The sequence below is a fragment of the Nipponia nippon genome, unplaced genomic scaffold (assembly GCF_047370975.1).
Source record: "Nipponia nippon isolate SJK-2023a ecotype South Korea unplaced genomic scaffold, ASM4737097v1 scaffold_7, whole genome shotgun sequence".
In the NCBI taxonomy this organism is placed as follows: Eukaryota; Metazoa; Chordata; class Aves; order Pelecaniformes; family Threskiornithidae; genus Nipponia; species Nipponia nippon.
Window position 1 is genome coordinate 17,637,187 of NW_028262391.1, and position 22,384 is coordinate 17,659,570.

The 22,384-nt window shown below is 37.2% G+C and overlaps 1 protein-coding gene across 1 annotated transcript in view; it reads left to right on the forward strand.

Annotated features, from left to right (window-relative positions):
• Nucleotides 1–22,384, forward strand: part of SLC9A9 (solute carrier family 9 member A9) — a 211,681-nt gene that overhangs the window by 137,036 nt on the left and 52,261 nt on the right. Inside the window, exons 13-14 of the mRNA XM_087740326.1 lie at nucleotides 15,452–15,500; nucleotides 21,080–21,159. Of these exons, the coding sequence (XP_087596452.1) occupies nucleotides 15,452–15,500; nucleotides 21,080–21,159 (129 nt within the window). The remainder of the gene's footprint in view (nucleotides 1–15,451; nucleotides 15,501–21,079; nucleotides 21,160–22,384) is intronic.

A 22,384-nucleotide genomic window follows, 5' to 3' on the forward strand; every position in this document is an offset into this window, starting at 1 on the left:
GTTTCAGCTGGGATAGTTAATTTTCTTCTTAGCAGCTGGTATCGTGCTGTGTTTTGGATTTAGTATGAGAATAATGTTGATAACGCACTGATGTTTTGGTTATTGCTGAGCAGTGCTTGCTTACACCAGTCAAGGACTTTTCAGCTTCCCGTGCTCTGCCCGGTGCACAAGAAGCCGGGAGGGGGCACAGCCAGGACAGCTGACCCAGGCTGGCCAAAGGGCTGTTCCACACCATATGACGTCATGCTCAGTATACAAAGCTGGGGGAAGAAGAAGGAAGGGAGGGACGTTCAGAGTGATGGCGTTTGTCTTCCCAAGTAACCGTTAGGCGTGAGGGAGCCCTGCTTTCCTGCAGATGGCTGAACACCTGCCTGCCGATGGGAAGTAGTGAATGAATGCTTTGCTTGCATGTGCAGCTTTTGCTTTACCTATTAAACTGTCTTAATCTCAAACCACAAGTTTTCTCACTATTACTCTTCCAATTCTCTCCCCGTTCCACCAGGGGGGAGTGAGCAAGCATCTGTGTGGTGCTTAGTTGCCAGCTGGGGTTAAACCACAACAGTAGTAAAGATCAGAATACAGGTCTTCCAGTACCCTATTCAGTAGCCTACAGAAGAATGATTGCTCACATACTTTCTGACCTAGTGACCCTTACATATAAATATGTTTGAATTTACTTAAGATCAAGCTTTTAAAAAAAGACCAAAGATCATTATTTTTTCCTCCTGAACTCAGTGGAACTACATTATCTCCATTGAACTGACTGTCCTTTATTGATCTGAAGATCTCGGGCTTTGTGTGACTAGCTGCTATTTTAATGGGCACGATTTGGGCTCCTCAGTGCTTGTGTTCCTTTTGAAACTGATGCTTGAGCGTGGTTTTACATTTCACTGATTCTGAAAGTATTAAGGAAACTTCTCAGCCCATAAAATGAGTTGCCAAATCTGGTTCAATTGCCATGTCTTAGTTTACTGACCAAAAAAGTAGCATTATTTCCTTCTTTCACATCTTCAGAAATACTAATGCTTTCACATTGATAAGTAATAAAATCATCCATTTACCCAACTGAATTCCAAAAGACAGTCTGCAGCCTACATCCTTTCTTATTTATGCTCAATGCAATACAGGAAAAAGAAACATTGTATTGGATTCTCTGTCAGAGCATTTCTTTGTATTGCCCTATCACTTTGAAATCTAAGTCATAATGGCTGTGTGCCATTTTGCTATCACTTTTATTGAAAATCTGAATTATAAACAAGTGACAAGTTCTCAAATTTAGATTAAGCAAATGTCACAGCTTTCAATCCAATTTATTACATATACCTCAACTTGCACTACACTTCCGTAAGAGAAAGAAGATGCATGTCCCAGAAAGAACCAGCGATACATTTAAAATGTGAAATTAATTAATCTTTTCCAAGTTTCACAGCGCCTCTTGCCTTCACAGTTTTGTCTTTTAGATAGCAAGCTCCCTGGAGTATTTTCTACCACACTCTGAGTTGTACAAAGCTAAACAGACTGTCAGCAATCGCCCTAACAAAAAACTACACAAAATCCTTTTTAAAAAGCCTAATTTATTGATGATTTTGTCAATAATGGTTCTCTCTCGACAAGAGGAAAAGTTATATTTTATAGGGCTTTTAAAAAATTAAAACCGCTTTTGTGGTTTACAACTGAACTCTTGTACGTATACTCTCTCTGGATCCCAATGTTAGACCCTCAAACCCAAGGCAAATCCTTTAGATTTAAGAAGTACTGTCTCACAGTATTTACTGATTCATTAGGGTGCAGGGCATGTGGAATTCTAAGCATTAGACTTGCCTTTCAGCTATCAAGTTTTCTTGCTCTGGTCGGTAAGGTAGGAACTTGAAGGCAATGTCAAAGTATCACATATTTATGAATACACTAACTGTCTATCACATATGCCCGAAGTCACTAGCCGCAGAGAATTACTTAGAGCCCCAGGGAAGCTGAGTGGCAACGGATAAATGGGGACAGATCCTCAGCTGGTGCAGGCTGTCATAATAACATTCATTTACTTTCTTAGCCTGTAGGCAGAAGTATAATATGCTTTGGGGATCCCTGATTGAGGCAATTTCTCACTCTACTTTCTCACTTTGCCTCTTCATTATCTCATGCAAGCTATTGCTTTCATTGTCATCACTGCTTGAATTCAGATGTTGGCTCATAGTTGCTACATACGGCAGTTTATGCTTATTTTTACAAGAAGGCAAAAACACAATGGGAACGGAGTCCCTTTCTTAACCATAATGCAGCAAACACCTTCCAACACATTGCAAAGCAACACAAGAAGCATAAATAAAACTATGAATCTTTATAGCACACTCCCTATCTCATCTTCCCAGCACTCCATTTCCACTGCACTCAACTGGTTGCTTCGGGCTTTATGCTCAAGCTGTATATGGTTATAAGGAGAAGAAGAAAAAACTTAAAAAAAAAAAAAAAACTAGAAGCTTTGAAGAGTGTCTCCAAATGCTCTTGTAAAAAGATAAAGGCTTTAATTAATTAAAATGAAAGTGTTTTATCAACCTTAACTACAGTGTCACAGTTAATAAGTACTATTCAACAAGGGGGTGACTAACCCTCCTCCTGGGTGCTCATAAAAGGCTTGCAAGGACTGCTGCAGGCAGCATAAAAATCTCAAAACAGCACATGTTTAGGAGAGAGTCCCCAGCAAACCAGACAAGGATACCAATTCAGTTCATTACAAAAAAAAAAGAAAATTAGGAATTTTTTTTACTTGAGATGGATGGAATTAGTAGAATCAAGAATTTTGTAGCCACAGCTGAGTTCACGACACAAAAGGAGAAAGCTAGCATTGACATTTGAAACCTTTGCTTTCCCAGAATAAGTATTCACAAATGCAAAATAAGTGCCTATTTTCTAAATTCTTCTGAATACAACATGACATAATGGAAATGTATGGATATAAGTTGAATTTCACCTATGTTAGGGCACCAAACCTGAGCTTCTAGATTATTTACATTCCACTTAAGCTCTTATTCTCTCCAAATGAATGAATTTATTACCAAGTAATGCATATTTAAAAATGCGAGACTATTAAATTCATGAGTAAAAAAACAAGCCTAACATTTGTATTTAGTGTACTTTCTGAACTCCAGAAAGGGGCTTTACATAATGTGAAATAAGGACAGTTCCTATAATTCTGGATAAATACAGTAACTAGGGTAAAAGTATCTATCTTTGTTGCTGTTGTTGTACAAGTAAAACTCTCCTGCAAACCAAAAAGGAAAAAAAACCCAAAAAAACCCAAAAACAACTGAATAACATTCTCTCAAAGCTATATACTGCTCCATGATCTCTGTGTGACTTGTGTGACTAGCAGAACTTACACTATCATGGATGACATCTGGTCCGAATTTGCCAGCTGCACTAGAAAATGGTTTTTCCCTCTGGAACCTCTGTAGTAGAAAGAGTTGGAGAGTGTCTGTGAGCGTGCACGCATGCTCATTTATATCAATAACAGTTTTTGCATTGTCTAGCATTGTAAACAGTGTGACTACAGATCAGTATCTATTTTGGAGACAATAAGTTTTTATATGAACGGCTTAAATACTATTTAAAACAGCCACGTGAGACCTAAATGTATTGCCTGAAACTGGTAAAGATGGCCACGTTTCTGAAGGAAGGATAATATTGCAAAAGCAAATTTAAAAATCTACTGAAAGCTATACTGTCTAAACTAAACAGTGCAATTTTCAGACCAAGATTACAGTGGAATAAAGCAATTAATGAATTAAAAACATGGTATCTCATGGTATGAGATAATGAAGGGGAGCATACTTTTCCAGCACTTCCATATAGCCACTCTCTGGCAAAAAGACTATTACACTTTAATTGATATTTACTATCTCAGGAACATATAATCTATGTAGATTTTTTTTTTAATGATAAAAAAATTACATAAAATGGCTGTCTTTTTGAGTCTTTTTTTATTCTTTGCTGTTGAGAAGCAAAGTGTTGTAAAAGAAATGAAACGTCAAATTTTCTATTAAGCAGTGTTTGAGAACATTGTCTTCACAAACGACGCTACTGTTTATCCTGCGGTATTTAAAGTGGCTTTAAAGACTGTTTCAACACAAACGTGCAGAGGTGTTTCTCTGCCATTAAAACTGAAAGTGTAGTAATTGCTGACACTGCAACACATCAGACAATGAAAATTTAGGCAAAACTTCCATTTTAGTACATAACGTTTTACTCAGTCTGAGACTTTTCCCTAGGTTCTTCCATTATAAAGCTTGATTTGTAATTTCAAATGTAAAAAGGTGAATGCCCAGAGTTAGCAAAATTTAATGAGCATGCATCTGATCTGAAAATAGATAACCAAAGTAAAAATAAAATAAAAGCATTTAATTTCATAGCGGGTTTTTTCCTATATTTATATATCTACATTACAGCTAACTGAGCACTCTCTGTCCTACGGTATTTACTTCTAGATGAGACAACATGAAAAAGTCCTATCAATGCTTACTCAGATTACCAACTGCAATGTATCTACTTGTTAGTGTAGTGACCTCAGCTCTAAAGGCCATTGTGCTGCATGGTTAAGATGATTTCAAAAATTCAGAAATGCCATTTTGATTTACCGTTTCATAAAACGATTGTACAGCATATCTTTGAAGGTATATTCTCCAATATACCATATATCTGTTTTATACAGCCTTGGGTCAATCAATCCATACAAGTCCTTACTATAATATAATTTCCTGCCGTTCTGAGCATTTCAGACAGATCTTAGGTGAACATATTTCAAACCGGGAATTAAATATGAACTTAAACAATGCTGCTGATGTACAAACTGCGTGCAAAAAGAGCAGCTTAAACGGAAAGATCAGTGACAGCTTTCGTGCAAGGTACCTTGTCACCAGTTCTCAGCAGCAAAGCCAGTAGCATTTACTCAGTATGTTTTGGTTGTAGCATACATTTAGCTTGACCAGCATTACTCTTCACTTACAACGGCTATGCACAGAACTGCTCCCAGTACCAGCTTTATGTGATAAATTTCAAATGTTGAAGCGAAAAATGAAGTGCATGATATGTTTTCCCCCATGCTGTGAGCCCAGGGAACTTAGAGTTGGTCATCTCATTATTTAGACTAATGCCTCGGGAGCATTTATTGTTTTACTTTGGGTTAATCACATTAGCAATAATATAATGCATCTACAATGGCCTGGGCTGCTTTCCAAAGCTGTGCTGTTTATGTTCAAAGAAAATAAAGGAACGGACACCTAAAGTGATTCAGAGAACAAACATTTTACTGCTCTAAAAATCATTGACATGATTCACTGGAGGGAACTGTTATTTCTGAGCCAAGAATTAACTAGCCTCATCTGTAGGAAATTGTCAAAATACATCTGAGCACCATTTCTTTTCCTCATACAGATCTTTTGTAAAATCAGTTCTCATTTTTCCTGGCTGGCAAAGCTCATTAGTAGTCTAAGTAAGATGCCAAGAAAATGGCCTCATTCCTGACTTTTTTTTTTTTTTTTTTTTTTAAAGCTGTATTCATCTCCATAGAGTTCATAAAAGTAGCAATTAGGACATTTGCTATTTGCAAAAATGATACTTCTTGTAGTGCAGTGGTGTTTGTCTTTTTGCATTAACTGAAAATGCATTTTTAGTAATGGTCCAGGTGGGGTTTTTTTTATTAATACAGTTTCAGAATTGTGTACAGAGCATTTGATCTATAGACTTCCTCACAGCATGGGGAGAGGTATGGTAATAATACTGAATTTCTTAAAGCATGTGGAGGCTGATCACTATTGTGTTTTGTGTACTGCCTCTTATTGAAAGGATGATACAGAGATGCATTTGTGAGTCTACACCTCTCCATTTTGCAACATCTTAAGTTAAAGCAAAAAAGTACCTGCCATCACCAGTAGCTCCTTCTCTCTGCATGATCACTTGTCCTTAAGACATGTAGGCTGATATCAGTCCCAATAGGTGCTATTCAAAATACAAGATCATTTGGCTTAAAGTAAGGGAAATCAAAACTTTTTTGTTTGGGTTTTTTTTTTTTCCCCAAAAACAGTTACAGGGTAAAGAGTTTGGATGGGAAGCGTTACCTCATGATAGCCTTGCCACTCTGTGCTGTGATCCAATAATATTTCAAAAGCTCAACTGTGTTGGGATTTGCCAGGTTGGCACTCAAAAGACAAACTCATTATTGCCAAAAGAGGTACCAAATCTCATCCTTTCTCCTAAGTCAATGCTGCACCAATGCTATAACATGATATCAAGGGATCCTCTTATTCTAGGAGTCCCACCTCTCATCCAAGACAGAAAACTCAGGTGAAAACTAAATAGCAAAATGCAGCCTTACTGAGAAAGTGATAACTGCACTGTATATCCCAGCTACTATTATGCACATTCCTCATGTCTAAATTCTCTTGCAGTTTTAGAAAATTATTCAAGTTACATTATTTTTCACGTGTTATTATTTTTCAGTTTCTCTCATTGCAATGTAGTATTCCTGAGTGATGTGACCTTGTAACCACATTTTTCTCCAGAGGTGTCTGCATCTCAATTGAGTCTGAACAGATTTTTTCCAATTTAGAACAAACCAAATTTTTAACAATTTTGTAACATTTTAATATTAAATATTCTACTGTTAGCATGAGAGTTTCATTTTAGAAGGCTTCTGGTAGCAATGGAATTATCCCGAATTTTAGATTTGCTGAGGGTTTGGGTTTTTCTGTAGCTGAGATTAAAATAAAAATTTAGGAGGATTACAGCCTTTTCAAGCTTTCCCGTTGTTTGCCCATAAATCTACATGCAATTGCCTAAAAGTAATCACATACCTGTTCAGTAAGTAAAGAGCATAACTGGGAAAGGCAGTGACTATTAACTGACTGTAGCCATGTAGCCTTATGACACTGTTCTGGACTTTCTGCTCTTCTTGCTCTTCAAAACAAGAGGGAGCTTATAGACAGAATTTAAATGCTCGAAAAGCAGGCAGTAAAGTGCTCACCTTGTTCTATAGATCGCGGTTTTTACATAAGTGAGCTGCATGAAACTATCTTTTTTTCACTGAGAAAATAGCAAATGACAGCAATACCAAGAATTGCCATTTACCAGGCAATCTGTTAATGAAACCTACGCCAGATGAGTGATGCCAGTACAATGATAAGTGGAAAATTAAAATGACCGCCACATCCCTGTAGAGCTCAGGAATGCTGAGAGATGGCAAAAATATTAAGGAAAGGCTTTTTGGAAACACTCGGTGCTGGTCTAACTTTGTTCCTTTTGAAGTCAATGACACCAGTGACGTTGGCATGCATGGGAGCGGTTAGGCCCACGCTGAGCACCTTGTGGAAGCCTCCCCTCACACTGCAATTCAGGGTCTACACAAAAACCACGGGAGGCATTTTAGAAATAGGAAGGATGCAGAAAAATTGCTCTTTTGGGGCAGGGGGAGGGGAATAGCTGACACACAAGCACACAACATGCAGTGCAGTCCTTACTAAGGAATGGGGAACAGAACAAAGCTTTGTCAAACTGCCAGAGGGATCTGAACGTTGCCAGGTTCCTAGAAAAACAATTGTATCCGAGATACACATTTTCCATTTAAGGATATAAAAAAGGGTGAAGAGTGGTGGAGTTTTCCACATGCTTTAAAACAGAAAGTTTATTAATCTAAATTTGGACTACTAAAAATACCATTTTATGAAAGGCTTTTCTTCTCACTAAGGCAGGAGTAGAAAAGTAAAACATACAAGTGAATTGTGACTCAGCAAAGTAGAGCTATAAACAGCAAAGTAGAAGGTGATAGCTGTACCACATACCACAGTGCAATGAAAGATATGGGAACAACAGATGATTATAAGCATATACACATAGGAAAACCAAAAATGAAGGGGGAGAAAAAGTGAAGTGAGGGAGAGTTTCACAGAAGAGACATCAGTACAGAAAAGAAGCAGAATAGTGCTGATCTGCTGATGTCCTGAGTGGATGATTAACATTGCTGCCAAGGGTCCATGGGTTTCACTAGCTGCCTGTGGGCCACATATTGAAGATATTTAATTGGGCAACTCTTGTGGAGTCCAAGAAAACAGTTCTAGAGAAAGCACAGAAATCAAATTTCTCACGCACTCACTTAGTATCTGTGGCAGGAAGCAACTGTGAGTTTGGATCCCAAAAGACTGCACATGTACATATATACACAAATGTAAAATGGTCTCACCCTACGTTTTTCAGAATCAAGCTTTAAAATGGGAATCATATGCAGCCCACTGCCTGAATATGAAAAAGTCCTGAAGTGACTTGCAGCAATGTGCTGCAAGTTAGATCTGCTTAGTTAGCTATAAGTAGTATGCCATTAGGGAAAAGTAAGTGTGCAGAGTGCGTTTGGCAGAGTCAGTAGCTTCTGTTTTTCCAGTTTGACATGGAATTCAATGTCATACATGCAATTACTGTGTCTGTGGGCATAAACACAGAACTTGCATTTCCCATCCAGCTAGACTTGGTAATCTTCGGTGTAACAAGCCTGTGTGTCATAATGTAATGAACAATATAACAAACACTGCTTATTCTAGATTGAGAATCTACTACAATGATCTTCCCTTAAACATGAATACAAGTCCCAGTTCTTACATTGTCGCCACACAAGTTCACATTATTTTGGTTGCTGCCAACCTTCATGCTGATTTTATTCCAATTCTATTCACGTGCACAGATACTACTAAAAATGATGATTTCTAAAAATTCCACAGAAGTTAAATGACGCTCATTTTATTCAACTTTGGTTCATATTTTTAAGCAAGAGGCCCGATTCCTCCCTACAGGTATATTCACATTGCACAATGACATTCATAATCCACTGCCAGTGCCAGAAGCATTATAGGGATGTAAATCACTGCTTCTCAGAACTCCTGAGCTGGAGTGCCATGCTGTCATGATTGTAAGACATCTGATATTGTATTCTGCCATACACATGTACCTTGTTACTTCAAAGTGACCAAGCTATTTTAGCCGCCCACCCGATATCAAGATAAAATAGGATTAACAGGATAGAGAATCAGATACTAGATATCTAAAGATCCAGTTCATCATTCTAGTTACTATCCGCATAAGTGCATGATGTGAACGTAAACATAAGCCATCATCTGTTTTGAAATTTTAGCATTTTACTTCACACAGCTGCACAGCTGTGAGGAAGCAATTGGTAAAATTTTATGCAGTGACATTATCTGCAATTTCACAATCTTTTTGATACTTAAGATCACATCTAGAGACTATAACCTGTGGATCTCTTATAGAGCACTACAGTTCCTTCTTCAGCCTTATCTTCTATTTGCATCTACATGTTATTTTCATGCATTGCAGCCCTTCTTTACTTGGAAGGCATTTATACAGTTATCATATTAACTTAATTGCCAGCTCTGCAACCAAGTAGTTTTCCATATGTCCACCAAAAATGGTCTGTAGACCTTGACCATAGGGCTAATATTTTGCAGTAGCATTTCCCAAAAAATTATCTTACCAGTTTTATGAAATTACAAGTTCAAAAGTCAAGTTATGGCAGCACTTATCTCTTACTCACATGATTCTACAGGTGTAGAATCATACTCTTTGTTCTATTTCAGTATGTTGTGTATGTAAGAGAGAAAGCATTAGCCCCATGACAAACAGCTGTCATAACCGTTTAGGAAGCATTATTTACCTGATAATTTATTTTAATCCTTCTCAGCATGAAATTAAACTGATTTGTTCTTTCTGCTGTGAGACACAAGTGATTATTCTTGCCTTAAAGTGTTTTCATTTATTAACAAAATCAGCTTGAACTGAACTTTGAAGATCTATACCCATGCCATAATTCTCCATGGGGTTTATGTCAATCAAAATATTGTACTATAAAAAAGCAGATGTTTTTGACAGCATCAGTCCACAGCAATAGCAGTATGTAGCAGCAATATAGCAATCTAGAAGCAAAAGCAGATTTTAGGTGTCAGTTTGTTAGGAATACACATCACACTTACTGCCACATGGACAAGAATAATGGCCTGAGCAATCATTATTTATCCTGAAGGTTTTTTAATTTCAATTGTAATGATTTATTAGAGATGGCAAAGCAATCTTTTTTGGATTTTGCTCATGTTTCTAGTCTTTACAGTTAATAATTCTGTACCAAATGCAAGATGCTGATGATGGATAGCTACAAGCTTCAGATTTATTCATGCAAAAATATTCAAGACTCCTGTTGCAAATGCTGTTTAATGGCCATCTTTGAAAACTGGGTTATAAATCACTTACTCAAAAAACCCTTCCTGGTATGCGCAGTTTTTGAGATATAAGCTTAAAGACTGTTTTAGTTGCAATGAGACAGCCAGTGGAAGGCTGAGGCAATTGCACTGAGAAGGTGAGTTCTTCCAGTAAAACCTTTGACAAGCAGAGAAGCCAATGTTGTTATTAATTATTTTACGGCAGCGCTCCTAGGGGTCTAAACAAAATCATAGCTCTGCTAAGCTAGATTTTGTACAAACGTAATTGAAGGATGTGCACTTACAAGCTAAATACACAAAACAGATGAGCAGTGGGGTGGAGGAAATATTATCGCCATTTTATAGTATGAGGCCAGAAACCAAAAGGCATGCCAGACTTTTTACCTCTTGAATTGCCTTTGTTTCCTCGCTGATCTAGAAAAGGAAGTAGAGGAGACATGGCTAATTCCGACCTTTATGTGACAGCTCTGTAATACCGTGTTCCATCAGGTACCCATTCACCATCATACACTTAGATCAGGGAAGATCGTTACTCAAATTAGGAGACATTTGTCTTGTAAATTTTCCCAAGCCTGATGTTTTATTCATTAAATCATTAGCTGCATCAAATAATACACATATAAACAACTGTTTCTTGGGGCTTCATTGGTGCTTGAAGTTGAAAGATGCTTGATACAACAGGACATCAGCAGGACAGGGGATAGTGACACCACCCATATCATTCTCAGACAAGTATTTATGGTGCTTCCAAGAGGTGTGGAATCACCTCAGTTTGAGGTGACTGATGAAACCAGGCTTCCCAGTTCCTTGCAGGACACTCAAATTGATCAGTCATTAAATAAAAAGGGGATGGAATTAACTACGTGCTCTCAGGACACGTTTTCAAATAAAAGCAGTCCTGGCTGCTTCATCTGGAGCACAGCTAACCGGTGTGTGTGGTCGGTGCAAACCAGACTAGGTGGAACTGCAAGCAAGATTCAACTTGCATGAACCAGGCTCCATTCTGCAAATACAGAAAACCTATACAGGCCTAGAAGTAGAATTTCAGTAATTAGAATTCAGATTTCAGAAAAATGTCTCTATTTACAGACTTCCTGGCACCTAAAGTGAGGGAGGGCTGAGAATCACGCTTGTAAGTATAGACACCAAAAGTTCTGTTCTGCATGCCTAGATCATCATGAAGACATGAGTCTATACGTTTTTCTGTCTCTTCACTGTAGAAAGCAGAGATTTTATCCTACAGTGTTGACTTTGTGGTGATTTGAAGTGAGGGAATTAAAAGTTTGCAATGCCTGAATAGTGATTTACTACTCTGTATTCCAGGTATCAGTATTGTATTTCTTACTACTGGTTCCCCTGACAATTTGGGATTTATCTTTCCATCCATTTTCATTTCAAACTACATAAGAAAAGATGTTATCGACTGCTTTGTATTCAGTGACAAATGCATTCTGACTGTTGCTAAAAAAATGTTGCACTTGATAGCACACAGGGATTTAAATACCGTCAACTGTAAAGGGTACTTCTGCAGACTAATGCACAGTTCCTAGCAACGCTTAGGCCTAATTGCTAGAGACTGGCTGAAGTCACAAGCTTCATTTCCAGGTTATGAATATAGCAACTTTGAACCATCTCTGAATCCAGGTTTTGATCCAGCCATTATTTAAAAAACATAAAACCACACCCACCCACCCCCTGAAAAAAAAGACCCAAAGAAAGAACACCACCACAGAGCAGCTTTCAGGATTTTGAATTCCTTCATATCTAGGGCATATGAATCTAAGAAATTACTAAAGCCTAACTATTTAGATTAAATACATAGAGTAGATAAACTCCACTGCAATACAGATATGATTAAAAAGTCATTACATTTGTTTTTTATGGAAGTCATTCTAAACGTTTAATGTATGGAATAAAAAAATGCAAAAATAGAAAGGCAGAAATAAAAGCATATAATATTTAGAAGAGCCAAGATAAAATGAACAAGGAGTAGAGAGCAACCAGGAAAGTGGGACAGAAAAGGGAGGCTGCAAGTAGTAAAACAAGATAACAGGAGAAAAGAGAAAGTTGACAGCAAGAAAGGAGAAAAAATACTAAGAAAATATTTTTCTGAGCATCCATTAAATCTTCTCACAGAAATGAAAAACTGAGAATGTTAAAAGGGGAAAGATGTTTATACAAATATTAACAATAGAGTATTTCTTAGAGGCCTTCATAGTAATTTATACGAATTTTAAGGTTGTAAATTCTAGTGGCAGTAGCATTAGACTTAGCAGGTCTTCTGAGGAAGTCAAGGATGTAAACTTGAAGTGCATATCTGTGCTTAATTTCAGTTGTCTTGACTGTCTCATAATTTGTTATGCTTTGTTTTTTCAACATTTGCAATTTAAAAATAGCATTCTAGTTCATGTCAAGTATATCAGAGTTAATTATAGCAGACCGTGATTTTCCATGCTAGGTGCCTGATATTAGGCTCCCAAGCCTATGTTTGGATATGAAATAATTAGTTTCAGAACTGACTGAACTGAGTCTGCTTAGTGCATACTTCATAAAATTGCTAATGTTCAAATTATTACAAAAATATATTGCTATTTTAATGCATTAAAAACTCTCCCACAGAATGCAAAGAATGATCGGGTCCTCTTCCCAAGGGACTTTAAATCCATAGGCAAGATTGTGCTATCCACCCTAACTTCCAGTAGCGAGATACTATTCCATCAGAAAAACACTAATAGCATCTGACCCTGTGTTTTAAACAAGAGTGGAGACCAGACCAAAGGAAAGGATCAGCTGTGGCTCTGTGGCATTCAGGTAGCATAGAAGCCTTCTTTTCTTTTTCATATGTGAAAAATCGAAGACAGAAGTGTGGTTTCATTAAATATTTATTGCTGTTTTTTTCTGGCTTTAAATGCAATACTCCTGTTAAGATTTCATGTGAGTATCTTCATATGTGCCATATTATAATAATCTATTGTCTGCAGAATAAACAAGGTAAAACAGCTAGCTATCTCTGTAACTATAAGGATTAGAAATTATACATGCAGTGATTTCCATAAATCCAGATTTTTTTCTATGCCAGTGGATTCCTGTTGTCAATGTGATTAGTTAGTAGTTATATCACTGTTACTGAAACAATATTACAGCCAGAAACTCTGGTTCCTATTGGGCCCATTGCCTACCCTGTTCACATTTGCTATTACAGTCCTTTTAGTCCCGGGTGAAATGTTTTATGTTGTCTTAGCTCATGCTATAATAAATGCATCACAATTCCAACACACACAATCAGTCAGAACTGGCAGTTTCTCAACCCCAGTAAGTTCAGAACTGCATGAAGGCTAAATTACTTCTGTCCCAGGAGACTGATTCTTTGAGGTCAAGTCAAGCTCATTAAGGAGAAGAGAGCGTGGGGAAGTTTGTGCTGTAGCCTTTCAGCTGCACCTATCATGCGTAAATGCTTTGAATTTTTTTATTTCCAGAAGTGTGCAGACCCTTAACTATTGTACTGCTGGTATATTGCTGTATTGGTCAAGTAGTGTTGTCAGTGAACACATCTAGCAAATAAGCGTAGTCTAATAAACAGGGCATGTAACTGCATCTAGGAGACAGATTCTCTTTCTGATTCTGACCTATTTTATGAGTTTGGGACCATCGCACCTGCATTTGTGCCATTGTTTCAAACTTCACATCCCGCTGTAGTTACACTGCACACTCTGCAGTGCAGGGCTGTCTCACACTGCTTAGTTTTACAATGCCAAGCACAGATAAGGCCCTAGACACCACTGTTCTGTACATGACAATAAGAAATCCAACGTCAGACAGATGGTTAAACCTCCATGTAATGTTTCTTTTTCTTTTCCCACGTAAATGCTTTCATTTTAATGAAATGGAAAATACCTAACTTGCTTTACTCCAAACTAATGAATAGGTTAGTGTCATCAGAAGCTTTTTCTAGCAATTTAAAGAACAACAGGACAAAAAACCAGAAAAGAAACAGCTATTCTTGCTGTCTCCTTGTTGGGTCAGCATCAGGATTGTTATTTTTAATAAAAGGTAGAAATATTTATGCCTGAAAGACTAAGATTTGTTGAAGCTCAAGAGCTATGATAGAAACAAATGTCTTTTTTCTCTTCCATTCAATATTTACATATAAAAAGCATCTACTTTGCATAGAGTTCCTGTCATTGTCTCTGACTGTGTGCATATTTACAGGAAAGAATGCTGAGGTATGTAATTGTTAATTTTAAATTTATTTTGATGTGTTATTACCAAAAGCAAAAATATACTCAAGAAGGAAGACTGTGAGAAAAACAGTAAAGTGGCCATAAATGAACATATAGTGAAAGAGTACATTTTATTCGCATCAGTGAATTCTGTATTAGCTTGATGGACCTGATACTACGTAGGACCTTGTGAGGCTTTTGGGGGCTGTTGATCACCCTAGCTGTGGGCTTCAGATTCTGGTGATAGGAAGGTTTGTTATTCACCATCCCTCACTGCTCTCCTTCCTTTCTTGGCATGAACATCAGCACAAGCCTCTGTCATTCAACTCATAATATTTCTCAGTTGCATTTCTCCTCAGTTCTGAGTATCAGCCATATTCAAAATATGTCAACTCTTCCACCACATTGCTTTTAACAGCCAATTGTATTTTTTTCCTGTCCATATTAGTAAAATGCCACCCAGGTTCTCATCATCTTGCACATCACCCACTAGAATCTCCTCTCCCCTCTGGTTTGCTTCCCCATACCTTGTGCACCCTTTCCAGACGCTCCAAGTTATCCATAATGCAGCACAGTCGCAAAACGTCAGCGTCCGACAGTCCCATCCCCCACATACCTCTCTAACTCCAGTTCCTCCTCAACAACTCTTCTGCCAGTAATTAAGGATTTCATAGCACAGGTTAGAGACTTGATTGTCTCTCCCCAGATATGGATCAGAGCCAGGGTAAAGATCTAGTCTCAGGTGTTATGAGTGGCAGTTAAAAAGAATCTCAAGTTTCCTAAAAACTTATTAGGAACTTCATTGATTAAAAAAGTGATCTTAATGTTTTGCCAGCTCTTCTCTCTGCATTTCTCACCTAGTAGGAAATGAGTGGCACAAGAAAAAACATTTCTACCCTTCAAAGCTCTCTCATATACATCAGACCATTACCATATGTCTTTGTTTTGGTTTTTTTTTTTTTTTAACAGAGTTGGCATAGATCCAGATGAAGATCTGAAAGCAGAAGCTGCAAGCCAGGTATGTCAGGATTTTAGACATACATGCTGATTTAAAAACTGTTCAGTTGTTGTCAGATCATGTTTGTCAAAAATACTGTTATAACTGAAAATGTTTAAAACAGTTTGAAAATAAAAAGGAGCTGCAGAGTATCTTTATTGTACAGAGTACAAAGAGAGGAGATATATATATTTTTCAATGTGCATGCACTCATGAAAATTTTGTAGCTAAAAATGTTATAGAGTTTTGAAGAAAATTATAAATAAATGCAAAGATATCCTGAGAGGTCTAATAAACAAAATAATAGAAGTATTGCCTTGATAAATCCAAATATTTATCGCCTTCCAAAAGCTGCATTTATGGAAATGAGGCATCTCAGAACAATGCTTCATTCCCTAGAATAAAAAAGGAGAATGCGTAATGTTCAATTCTAGTAGGTCAGGTTCCTGAAAATATTTTTCAGTTATTTTTCACATGGAAACCTAAGTACATAGTGAACTTGAAAACTTTAAACTAAAGGAGGCTATTTAATAAGCTGCAGCTGTTAATCTGTCACCGTCCCTTTTATGTCATACATGTATGGCATAGTTTCAAATGCAGCACTGCCTGCAACAACAGTAGAAATCTATAGAGAGTCAATGCACAGAGACATAACGTGCTTCAGCACAATAAGTGGAACAGCAGTAGGACTAAGGAGAAGCAAATGCTACAGTTGACAAGTCGCCAAAACAAAAAGCAAAAGAGTGCCTAATACTGTGTTCCTGTTTCTAGGTAAGACCATCCCATGCACTCTTTCAGACTGCGCAACTGGAACTGAAATTTAAATCACCCAACAGTGATATAAATGTAGAAAATACATTAGGGCAAGACATGAATAAGATACTCTATTCACTTGAAAATACATTAAAGATATCATTAGGCAGAATTTTAATATATCTTACATACTGAGTATTCTTAATATTTACACATTTGCACATATCTGAAGGCATTTCGCGTGTCAACTTTCATTGAAACTGAATGGAATTCAGATGCCGAACTGTCCTAATGTTTCTTTGAAAAAATGGAAAAAGAATATTATTCATATCTGCCTATACCTTTAGTTTTACAACTCAGTTACTATTAAAAGGGCTAGCATAACACTCCATTGCACCATGCCAAGATACTGATTTATTCTGAGTCTGAGGGGACTAATCGTTAATATCACTCTCCTAAGCATCTTGGTAGGAATTCTTGTGATGCCTCTGCCCAAATTCTGACCAAGACCAGGACGCAGACCCTTAATCTATTCTTGATCGGATTTTAAAGATCTACAATTTCAGAAATTTTCTACTTTGCAGCACTCATGAATTATCAAAGGTCAGAGAATGCTGAATGCAGTATAAAATTGACTGAATGCATGTTTTGTGAAAACCCGATTTCTTCAGAAGTCAATAGGCATGTAATTTTCCCCTTCTTTTATTAAAAATGAAAATAATCACGTTTATAAATAACAATAACGCATCCAGTGTCCCAACTGTGCCCTGTGAATTAACACCTATCTCTGTTGACAAAACTCAACAATACAACACAGAAAGTGTGAATAAACATAACACCCTTCATGCCCTATCATGTCCAAGTCAGCATTCCTTATAGTAGTAAATTTTACTTTGGAAGATAGTTTTGCTGCTCTGATTACTCTTCACCACCACCACCACCCCCCTGTGGTATTCTATTTTCATTTGTCTGACTTTTTTGTATTTGACATCTCAATCTTTTACTAATTCAGACGTCTATTGCATTCTCTGTACCCTTCTTTGTTTTAACTCAGTACCTGTTACAGTTATTCAATTCATGTCAGGTTATTTCTTTTCTCTTTCATCTCATATCTCTCTCATTCCTCCTCTCTTCTCCTTTGTTTTCTTTTTTTCTTTCCCTTCATTTCTAATATTATGTTTTTATTTAGTTCACCTACTTCTCATTTTCTTCCTATGTTAGTGTGCCTTCACAGTGAAAGCAGTTGTTTTTCTTGCATATATCCCTGGACAAATAATGTATCAAGTGCTAGTATCTCCCACCACCAATTAAAGCTCTCACCCAGATGAACTTTAAACCACGTGCTAACTCTCAGTGCCGTTAATTGGAGCTTTGGGGGGGATTATACCAGAAATAAGAAAGGAATATCTTCTCAAGAATAAGATCTTTAAAAGACAGCAAAATTAGTGGAAAATAAGCCTTTAGGCCAGAGTAATATAAAAAAATAACCCTTCTCAGCCAGAGTACTCAGCCAGAATGGGGAAGCCACAAGGTCTGCTGCAGAGATTTGAGTCTATCTCCTCTGTGACCATTCTAACTACCAGGACATAGGGGATCTTGCTGTAGAAACCTCTCAGCCCATATCTGTAACCAGACCTGGATTTTTTAGGGGCAGAAAAAGTCTTAAACACCTTCCACCTCATGAGTACTATGTCAGGGGCAATAGCAGCTATATGGCTGCATAACCCTTTTCCTTTCCTACCTCTTCATCTTGATGTCCTTTCTTCCCTTCCACAAATTCAATTTTCTCTTCTCTGAAGGAATTTGATTTATTTAGTCAAGACTTCCGTGTACATCGTTCTTTCTGGACTTCTGATTATGCTTATTGCTCTATTCTGGACTGGCTCAACCAGCAAATTCCAGCAAAACAGCAAATTCCAGTTGAAGTTGTAAGACCTGGAACCCAGGGCTCTTTCCCTAGCAAAAGGTGTAGAGCCTTTTAATATACAATTAGCATCTGGACTTCACTACACCATGACCTCATCCATCAAAAGCATCTCCCAGTTTCTTTGTGTCAGTTCTGCCTTACCTTGCCTTTCCTTAAATGTGTTTAGGATCAAATTACTATCACAACATAAGCATAAACAGAAGAAATAATAGCCTCATTCATATCCATTTATTTGTTGATGGATTGTCATAACTCGGTTCTGAAAGAACCGAATTACATAATACATACTACAGATAATATATATTATTGTATAGGAAATAATATAAAAAAAATAAATAAAAGCAGTTTCCTGCATATCACATACATTCAGAGTATAAACACCAAAATCTAACTCTGATAAGCAGAATGTAGGATACATACTCACTAAGCAGAGTTACAAAGTTGATCTATTAAAAAAGGCAAAAGCTTTTATGGCAGCGGGGTTTTTAACTAATTTCCCATAAACAAAGAGTCAATAGCATATTTTACTCAGATGGTTTATGTATCTCAAATTCAGCTATGTTAATCTCTATCGAGGCAGTGTAAGAATATATTTTCTACAAGCATTTTGGAAAAATATTGTAGATGTAGTATTGATCTCAGGAGAAAACTAAATAGCCTGCAAAACACCTATCAATATCATCTCTGTCAAACTAATGTTCGTAGTTTATTTAACCATCCCTATATCTTTATTAGTGTAATAAGGAAATTATTTATATTTTCCCCATCAGTTTCATCTGCCAGCTGGTTGGTGAATTTATTGCAAGTGACTAATGAAAATAACCTCCATATGGGTAATTCCCAAGTAAGAGATGAGAAACATTGGCATTCTCACTTCCCACAGAAAACTGTTGTCCAGAAGAGGCCGTGGACTGTCTCTCCTACTTCTACCTCTCTAAACTGTAGGGAAAGTGAAAAGTTACTTTTTAAGATCATAGGATCCAAGGACCTGCAATAGCCCAAAAACATTCACGCCAACATCTCCTGCCATCCCTTGACTGTACTGTTTATGCAGGAGCTGCACTACAGATAACTACCCAGATTCCCATTAACGCAAAAGCTGATAACACAACAGAGATCTCATATACAAGAGAAAGAAGGTGCAACACGTGTCAAACTCACAGAGCTCAAATGAGCTAGAGGTTACAGGCCACCAAAGGAGGTGTGGAGCAAAGCAGCACTAAACACTAGCGCAAGAAATAAAAGGTCCAGGTCAGGACCAGGAAACTCTGGGAGAATTATACTCTGGTGTAGACTTTTTCGTCCACTGCTTTCATACAGCAACATGAATGCAAGAGGAAGATAGGTATGCAATGAGTTTGGACAGAGGAATTAACCAACACCACCATGGCTTCTGGAAACATTAGTAGTCAAACCAAGGACGCACAGGCCATTTTCAGAGCTCTGTGCTTTTAGCTAGCCTTCCTCTGCGCTGCGTTCATTGGCTGCTTGCTGCAGCCCACTCCGCGATATGTGTATTTCCATGCCTGTCCTTCTCTTTCTCATCTCTATACCTGTCCACCCTAGTCCTTTGCCTTCTTTCTTTCAGTGTTCTTGTTGTTCTGACAACATATAGACCTCACCTGCCATCACACTTCCTGCTTAAATGTTTAAACCCTTTTCCCAAACTGTATCTATCTTGCCAAAATGCACGATTAGATATTAAGGGCTTAGAAGAGTGTTCTGATGCTCAGTTAGGGATTAGTACCATTTTCTTCCCCCCTCCAGCCTCCCCAGTTGCTAAAATCCTCAATTCAGTAACAAAGAAACAAATCCTAAGAATAATATTTGGCCTATTTGGTGCATTTGTAAGTTCACTGTGACCACCTTTGACATTAGCAAAATCATAACAGCTACAATATGGTTTCTGTCTCCATATAACCTTATTCAAAACTCAGTGAAATCAATGGAAAAGAATGGAAAAGTTCCCATGTACAGGTTGGCTTGGAACTAGACCTTATGGTTTTGAGGATCAGAGCATTGCCATTATCATCATCAGCCAATTTACATGTATGATAATGTATAACAGGAAATTAAATTTTTAATATATTACATTAAAACATAAAAATTATTATATAAATTGGTTTAAAATTGCATAAAGAAAAATATTCTCATTAAAAAAAAAAATCTAACTTTCAGCAAAATACAGACAAGACAATAACGAAGTATCCTTAGAGAACTGGCAATCCCATTCCTAATTCCAGCCTCCACTAATTCTTCCGCCAGTACTGATGTGATATCTAGAGTACAACCGAACTAGCTGTCTTTGTACATATGACTGTTTCTAATATATTATTCCAAATTTTGACCCTGAGTAAAAGGACAGTCCATCTATCTACCTGTGCAGCATGCCCCAGAATTAGCTTGCAGAATGGAAAGCAGCTTTTTGAGTCTTGTTGACTCAAGTCGTGTTCCTCTCCCCTTGGAAAGAAGCACAGAAAAGAAAGCAATGCCATAATTACTAGAGTATCACGATCCCTTTGGGAATAACATTTTGTTAGACATACACAAATAGCATCTGATCTTGTAGGAGTAAACTGAAGTAATCCCACAATAGCAATTAAATCGAAATATCATTTTATTGATCGCAGAATATAGTGCTTCTCAGCTGCTTAATAAAATTGGAATCATTAATAAAAGTAAATGCTGCACTCTTCCAATGAGTATATAGCAAAGAGAAATGTGCTATATGAGCCAATTTGCTCCTGGACTGATACACAGAGATGACATTTGTGTGCCAAAGAAGCTTTTTAAATTAAAAAAGAAAAAAAAAAGTGCAGTTAATTGTAATTCAGTTTGACATGTATTTTTAATATTGGAACTGCATGTTTTATTTATGTTATAAAAATGCTTTCACTTTATTCATTTGTTTATTTTGCAGAGTGCATCTAACTTGGATAAAAATACAACCAAAGCTGAGAGTGCATGGCTGTTCAGAATATGGTATGGCTTTGACCACAAGTATCCTTTTCTGTTATAAGCCATAGATGATAGTTGCATTACAACTGGCACCTTCAAAATATTTAAGAATCCAAAAGTGACTATACTTTAAAAAAAAACAAACACAAAATCATAACTTATTTTAATGTGTTTAGTAAGGAGAAGAAATTTTGAAAGTTCAAAGAAACAGAAGGTCTAGAGAAGCTGGGCAGTGCAGTAGTAGTACATTCCTAATTGAGGCTATGGGGAGTGAAAACAAGCTAAGGAGCTCCACCCTACAGTAATATATAGAAAATAGGTTTAAAAAAATTAAACTTTTTAAACTCCAGGATAAAACTAATCCAATTATTAATCAGATAGGGTGTAAATTCTGTGTTTGAGACACCAGGAGGTTAGGGACTGAAGCAGCCCGATGGCTGCTGCCTGCCTGCATATTCAGAACGCAGTAGCTACCCAAAAGAAAGTAAAAATAAGACAACACTGGTTTGCCCATATCTCTTACAAATGGATAAAGATGCACCCGTTGTGAAGATGTATCTCCCAGGACTTCCCTGGAGCTCATACTTCGTATTCCCTGGATTCCTGAGCCTTGGTGTTTCTATTCACGTTCCTACTGAGGCACGTATGGTAGAAATCTCAAATATGGGTGTCTGATGCTTTATTCTAGAAAGTCTGGTTTCCATGTCTTTTGCATTTCAAGGAAATATTTTAAGTGGGTTTTTTTTTAAATATTCTTAAAAAGAACATCCTCCCAAAGCCAAGGTAGAACACACACAGTTTGCCACCCATGCTGTCACTAATGCCTGTGCACAGATGGTAAAAGCTACCATTCTAATTTATTGTCATTTTAAACTGATTCTGCAAAGGCTTTGCATAGCTATCAGTGAGATCCCACAATAACAATCATGCCCTAAGCCTTTAACAGATATATAAAATGAATATAAGAGAAGCTCGTCTGCTAATTTCCGTGCATACTGGCTCAGCAGCTGAACAGGCAGAGCTCTACCAGTAGTCTCCATTAGCCAACAGCACATTTATTGGTCCATTACACTGCACTACTGAGTAGAGATTAACGTTCAGACTACATGTATGCTTTTCTGATACCAGCTGCAGCAAACTAGGATGAAATATTTCAGCTGATAAAATGTAACTCTTTGGGAATACAGCTTCCTTAAAGAGTTCAAGTGAAGTCATCCTTCAAAGAGAGTTTTGATGGAAAAAACCATCTTTTTGTTTAAAAATTAAT